Source organism: Manihot esculenta, chromosome 14 (assembly GCF_001659605.2).
Source record: "Manihot esculenta cultivar AM560-2 chromosome 14, M.esculenta_v8, whole genome shotgun sequence".
In the NCBI taxonomy this organism is placed as follows: domain Eukaryota; kingdom Viridiplantae; phylum Streptophyta; class Magnoliopsida; order Malpighiales; family Euphorbiaceae; genus Manihot; species Manihot esculenta.
In genome coordinates, this window is record NC_035174.2 from 12,616,289 (window position 1) to 12,623,263 (window position 6,975).

Below are 6,975 nucleotides of genomic sequence, written 5' to 3' on the forward strand. Positions count from 1 at the left end.
GAGGCAAGAACTTGAACTCAATCAAGGAAGAATAATCTTCCCCTTTTTAGGTATTCGGTTTTCGTCTTCAACAATCTGGTAGTATATATACTTTTAATTATTCTTCTCTATATTTCCTCTTGACTTCAATAGTTTCTAGATTTATTTTATCTTTTTTGTTTGAGTTTTGTTAAGACTTATTCTTGTGCTAAAGAAAGAGTAAACAACACTATAAAAGCTCCATCGGCTTTGAAATTGAAGGGTGTGGCGCTTTTGATTTTGATGGTCGAGTTGGAACACGGATCGCGAGTTGAGATTTTAGAGTTTGTGTTTTATGGATTGAGTTTTATCTCTAGACCCTAAAGACCTTTTGAATGTGTAGTTTTGGGCTTTAATAGCCATTTTAAGGAATTCTATCTTGTGAGAAAAAAAAAATTGTGATTTACAAAGAAATGAAATGAAAGCAAATCAAAGAAAACTACCTATAATTTGCCAAAATGTTGAATGCTAGTTTAGAATGAATGGCATTTACATATGAAAAAAAAAAATCAATCTTAACAATTAGGAATAGGATGGCTGAGAAAATGCAAGTAATAAAATCCCATTGCTGAGATTTTGCCCTTTCAATTGGTCATTTACATGACCTCTTTACCTCTCTGTTGGATTACAATTTTGTTCACAACCTCGCCTCTCAACGTAATGAAATAGGTCGCCTGCAATTGAAAGATGAACAGCGTCTGGATTTAGCTAGAAATGTTAGGCATTTCGGCGTTCAATATACACAGAAGTAGTCCATCATGATTCACAGACAGCACCTCTAGTCATTGTATTGAAATTGGAAGAACTAATCAAATATAAAAAATGCTCTGTAGAGTATAATGAAATGAAATTTTAGTTCATTTTTCTCTCGAAACTTCACCCGAGTAACTCTAACGTGCTAAAAAATGATGAAGATACTTACAATCTCTAGAGAGCCAACTCTATGAAGAAGAAAACCGTTAATCATTTCCCTGATGTAGAAAAGATCAGTATCAGTTCAAGTTGCAAGAGCAAGACATTCTTCGGACAGAAAAGAAGATGTTGCAAGAGATCAAGATATGGTCTTGAGGATAAGGTACTCACTTCTGAAAAGCCCGACTTGCATTTAAAGAATCCGAGTAAAATTCACTCTTCATAGGATTTGTAATGCCTACGTAATTTACACAGCCTTGAAAGTCGCGATTAATGCAACCCTGCCTGCTTAGGTATGCATCCTGAAGACAAAAGCAGTAATCTATGTCATTTCATAAATAGACCAACAAGTACTAGAATTCAGAATATTCTAAAAGCATTACTAATTAAGGCTCTGTTTGTTTTATGGAAAATGCTTTCTAGAAAACATTTTTTGCATTTTCTGACATTTAGGGCACTTGAAAAATTAAGTCATTTTTAAGAAAATCGAATTCCTTTTCTCAAGAGAGGAAGTTGTTTTCAACATTTTGAAAACCTTATTAATACACTAAATTTCCTATGCATAAATTTATTTTCTTAAAAGAATAATTCCAACATGCAAGTTATTTTCTACGAAACAAATAGAGGCTTAGTAATCCAATTTGCTGAAATTTGTCATCTTAAAACTCAAAGTTGAAATTATTCTAACAAGCTATGAAATAAATTTGATTTTAAGCTTGAGCAGTGTTTGTGCATCCAGTACTTCAAGCTACAAGCATGGAGATTTTCCCCATAAATATCAAAATAACCTTTAATTCTTACCACTCCATATTTCATGAAAATGCGACGCAGAGGCTCGTAAACATTTTTTCCTTCAAATTTTTCCTGCTTGTCTTCACAAACAACCAGAGGGTGGTACCCAACAACTATGAACCTAGATTTACATGAAACAAAAGAGCCATTAAACAATAGGGAAAAAGATTGGGAGAGTCTACAGAGAAAGTCATGTAGATAACATTGGAAATGCACAACAGTTGTTGTTCAATTGAAATTCAAAGAAAAAAGAAAGAAAATAATGATACAAGATTATGTAGCAAAAAAAAAAAAAAACTTAAAACATAAATGAGAATACGAATAGCCTAAATTAAACAACATTCTCAAGACCTTTAGGACTTATTTATTGTTTATAGACTCGTTAGCTAAATTCCAAATCTTAAGGCAAAAATAACTTACTAATAGATACCATGATGGTGACTATTTTACCAGCTTTTAGGATTGGCCTCTATTGTCTGTGTCAGCCAATTTAACTGGTCATTTGCAAAGCTATTCATCGATCCCTTGAGCATTGAATCCTCAAAATTTCAAAACAGTTTTAATTCAGAAAAAAAGAAAAAGAAAGAAACAAAAATACTACAAACTATTTAAATAATTAAATACTAATGAAAAATGACAGACAATTATATTAGCTCTTTTAAAAAAGCTCACAAAAAGAAGTAAGCAATTTCTATGCAGAAAATGCAGAGCTTTCATTGAAGATAAAGCATATGGAGTGTCCCACAAAACTTCTAAGTCTCATGAATCTTTAACCAGAAAGCATGTAGTGGTTGCATGAATCCAACTTGATCCATGCCCTGACTCATCTTGGCTTGCAATTAGCCTTGCAATGAATCTCAGGGCCCAAGTTTAAATATTTAATGACCATAAGACATGTCTTGCAAACAAAATTCACTTTTTAAAAAATAAAAATAAAAATAAATGCACATTTCATGTCCCAATTTAATCAAGGCCATAGTGATATTGTTAGCTAAGAAGAGCCCTAAAGCATGTGCCAACTCCTGTTTCTATAAGGAATTCTCATAGATAATACACATGGCAAGGAAGTATAAACATGGGCATGGCAGTTAAAATTCTGCACTTCACCTAATGTTGTTCATATTATACAGATACAGTTCCTCACGTTTGAAAAAGAACTAAATTAGCAAACTAAAATTTTTCTTATTTCTTTTTATAACCCATAGTTTGCTCAAGCCATTGTAAAAATGTTGCAAAGTCTTGTTTATGTATCCTCAGTTGCAGACTATTAGAGTCAGGGCTAAACTTGCTTTGTGGCAGATTTGCAACATCAATGACAAAGCCCAACACAGATTTGTTGAATCCAAAGCAGACACCTTTACCAGTTATCATCTCCATTTTAAGAAGATAAATAGCTGAATACGACATGCCAATGGGGTCAAGGTCAAGTAGGCATAATATAGACACGGATAAAAATTTGGAAATACATCTATCCAAGGCAAAATGAGAGCAAACAGAGTCAACACCTTGCTGAGGAGAAAGTATTCTATACAATAGTTACATGTACAGTGAATGAATACTAATCATTGATTATGATGGGACCCATTTAGAACCACCGTAATCAATGGATACAACAAAATCATTGTACATTCAACGTTTGTACTTTACAATTTCTTCTTGTTGAGACCTAAGAAAACAACACTCTGGTTTTGTTTAAAATCTTGTTTGCAACTTCCACTTACATTAGAAGAGTTAGAAAAATAAACAGAAAGAACATGTGCAAGGCAATGGATGGGACTTGGCAACTGGCACAATGAACTTGGCTGCGAAGTCAGATACATATTTCAAAGAAAACTGCAGAAAAATTATGCATCATAGTAATATCTTCTTGATGTGTTAATTTTTTTATCTGATGGATAAGCATTCACCTGCAATGACTCAGTATCCATGCTAGCAATGGTTAATGTTTTCCCACGTGTTATATTGATCTGTTCCATGAAACAACCAACTTTCTGATTCTTCGAAGCTCTAGTAGTATACCTATAAGCATTATTATTCATCATTGCCCAATGAAGTAATGGGACTGAAAACGTGAATCAGCCGTCTGGGTCCAAGACATAACAGTAAAAAACATTTGCAAACAACATAAAATGTACCAAAGACAAGTAGTTGCACAGATAAAGTATACCAGGGAATGTTCATTGATGAGAGGAGTCTGCTTGCCTGCAAAAGATAAAGGTAGCATTGTTGCTAGCTGTTGAATGTAATGAAAATGTATCAAACTAAGAAGGAAATATTTGGAATCACATAGTTAAATCTCATGTCTGAAACACGTCCCTAGTTGTTTCCGCTATAAAGAATCTTATAGAAAGCCTCTTGCAAAACATAGACACATTAACTGACTTCTGAGGTCATTAGAACTCTACTTAACAAGGACGAGCTAATAGACTTCTCTCATTGAGTGTGTTGGGGCCAAAAGGAAAAGATAAGAAGAGGAAGGAGAAAAAGAAATAAAAAGAATCTTACATTCTGTGTTAGAGGATCATCTTCTCCCATCTCACTAATGTTCACAACAAATTTTGCATTGTAAGCTTTTGCCACATTCTCCATCTTCATCAGCACAAGAAATCCAGTCAAACTATGAAAAAAAAAATCATATGGAAACAACTTCTCTGACTTGATTAAACCAGATATAGATGTACTATAAAAGAGGGAGACTTTTTTTAAGTTAAACAAGGCTTAAAATGAAGAAGATCAATTTAAACATCCTGGAAAGCAGAAGCCCAAAAAGCCATACAATTGAATCAACTGAGGAGATGAAAGAGGAAAATGAAACTAAATCTAACAACTTGAAACTAAAATTCAAATTTCAAATGATTTGAACCAACATGACCGATAAATTCTTACTGCCAAAACATTCACAATAGAAGAGAAAAGTTAATAACCAGTAGATTTCTAATCTTTTATTCTTAGGAATACAGGAAACAACGCACATGAGCTTAATTGAGCCTAATTCAATTACTTCCCAAGGCAATCAGACAAAAAATTTTCATTTTCCAAAAAAAAAAAAAAAAATCTAACCCTATAAACCATGCTTTATGAAACTAATTATGAAAATCAAAATAATATGGAAGAATTCAATGAAGAAAGATTAGAAATTCACCAGTTTAAGAAGATGGGTCTGTTGTTTCAGGGGCCTAAAGCCTCCTCCAACACTGAGAAAATAAACATCAATCGGTTTGGTACCTGCAGTGCCACCTCTACTACGATAAACGGAATTCTGAGGGTGACCCAAGTTCAGAGAAAGATAGAAAGCAACACAGAGAGAAACCTGTACAACCAAAGTACAAGTCCAAGATCGTTTCTTCTCCATTTTCACACAGGTGGCTGCAACCCAATTCTTCCAATTGGATACTCAGTAAAAGCAGATCTAAATCGTGGGCCTTCTACATTACACTAGTGAGCAGGGGACAGATGAAGAAGTTGCTCTGCTAATGCTTGGTTTGTCTATTAGCAGGGGATCGGGAGAACAGTTGAAAAGATAAATATGAAAATGGTATGATTGTTAATTGGAATATTCTAAAATTTCTTTATTTTTGTTAGTTTAATGTCATTTCTTGTGCCATGTGAAATAAGGGTTTGTGGAAAATTATACGTAACATGTGGATGTATAAGTAACTATTAAACTATGATATATAAAAGAAATACTTAATGGAAAAATAAAATAACTATTCTTTTATTTTAAAATTTTTTATTTATTTTATTTTTTATACGGAAGAAAAATAATTTTTTTATTATATTTATTTTAAAATATTAAATTTTATTAAATATTAAAAAATAATAAAAACTAATTAAAACATTAAAATAATAAATCTAAACTGTTAAATTTGACCAAATATATGCAATAATTAATAATATTATCGTTTTTGAATAGAATCATTCACCAGAAGACCAATAATATTTTTTTTTTTAATTCATTTTTACTTTTAAAAAATAAATTTGGATTTTATTGAGAATTAAATAAATTTTATAAAAGTTAATTAGTCTCCCTTGAGCGGAGAGTGGTGTTGGATGGCAGTCAGTTTGTTGATATGGGCTTTCTGTTGTCTTTGCTCTTCTATTTTGTCCATGCACGCTATTTTCTGTTGGTGATTTCTTCTCTGGCAATTGCAGTTTCTTTTGTTATCTACTGCCTCTCCCCTTCGTTTCAATCAAAAATTTCAGTTGCACAATCAAAGAGTAGGCTTTTTGCTGTTGGCTAGTCCCCATGCAAATTCAATGAGTTGAAGAGATGTCATCACTGCTATACTACCAAAATTTACATAAACCATAGAACTCGGCTTCTGCTAGTCGAGCCATTCCATGCACTCAGTATCTTCCTTCCATAGATTTGAACCTAAAGTTTTCAGTTCGTGATCATCTGAAATGTTATAAGAAAGCAAATCATGAAGAGGGACAACGCTGTAAACAAGTAGAAACTTCGATGAAAGAACATCTCAAACATCTAGAATTTGAGAGTGGGTTCTACAGGCTGAATCTGTTGATGTTAGAGTAATTTGGAACAATGTAAAGCTGATGCCATAAATTTGGGCCGTTGATGTTCTTGGAACAATTTTGGTGTATTGAGTTCTTAGATTTGGAGTAAAAGAATATAGTGAACATTGAAAGATTACGTAGAAAGCTAAGCATAGAGAATAAGGAGGGTAATTTAATTATTTTATTTTTAAATAACGGTAATTTTAATAGAATAACCGTAATTTTATTTTTTTTTTAAAAAAAGAATAACTGTAATAGGAATGGAATTAAAATTGAGAGATAAAGCTTCTGAAACATAGGATTCATTAATTATACTAAATTTTAGAGATTAAAAAATAATTTTTTTTAATTTAAAATATAAAAATTTAATATTTTAATTATTATTATTATTACTATTATTATTATTTTAATGTTTTTTTGTTTTGAAATGAATTATTATTTTAATGTTAAAAGGATTAAATTTGTTTTTCGTTATTTTGATGCTAGAAAATTAAAATTGCTTATCATGTTGTATTTTTACGTATAAAAATCAAAATTTTGATTGAAATTGAACTCAAAATTAAAATCAAAATACAACTGAAACAAGAAATGAAATCAACGCAGAACCTACCAAAATTACTTAGCATCAAATTGAAACCAGATTCGAAATTGGCTCCTAAAAATCAAATCCAATTCTAATTAAAACCATAGGGGACTCAACACCCCTAATAATTGGACACCTTTTTCTCCCCAATATTT

The 6,975-nt window shown here is 31.8% G+C and overlaps 1 protein-coding gene across 3 annotated transcripts; it reads right to left on the reverse strand.

The window, feature by feature from the left end:
* Positions 1 to 356: 356 nt before the first annotated feature.
* On the reverse strand, positions 357 to 5,272 carry LOC110630880. 3 transcript variants are annotated; one of them, XM_043950745.1, is made up of 10 exons: positions 5,033 to 5,272; positions 4,865 to 4,947; positions 4,228 to 4,311; positions 3,890 to 3,924; positions 3,630 to 3,741; positions 2,173 to 2,261; positions 1,732 to 1,843; positions 1,102 to 1,232; positions 941 to 989; positions 357 to 692 (listed from the first exon to the last, which is right to left on the reverse strand). In XM_043950745.1, exons 3-10 carry the CDS (start codon positions 4,309 to 4,311, stop codon positions 615 to 617), a joined length of 690 nt encoding a protein of 229 aa, XP_043806680.1. In that variant the 5' UTR covers positions 4,865 to 4,947; positions 5,033 to 5,272; the 3' UTR covers positions 357 to 614. The 3 variants fall into 3 exon arrangements, with proteins under 3 accessions (XP_043806680.1, XP_021634204.1, XP_043806681.1); XM_021778512.2 differs by having other exon boundaries at positions 4,865 to 5,272; XM_043950746.1 differs by lacking the exon at positions 4,865 to 4,947 and having other exon boundaries at positions 4,948 to 5,087.
* Between the last annotated feature and the right edge of the window lie 1,703 nt (positions 5,273 to 6,975).

Coding starts and splice junctions, on each gene's coding strand:
- LOC110630880 (XM_021778512.2), bottom strand. CDS start 5,074: ATGGAGAAGAAACGATCTTGGACTTGTACTTTGGTTGTACAGGTTTCT. Junction 4,312..4,864: donor AGACCCATCTTCTTAAACTG/GTGAATTTCTAA, acceptor GTGCTGATGAAG/ATGGAGAATGTGGCAAAAGC. Junction 693..940: donor GAGTTGGCTCTCTAGAGATT/GTAAGTATCTTC, acceptor TTTCAATTGCAG/GCGACCTATTTCATTACGTT.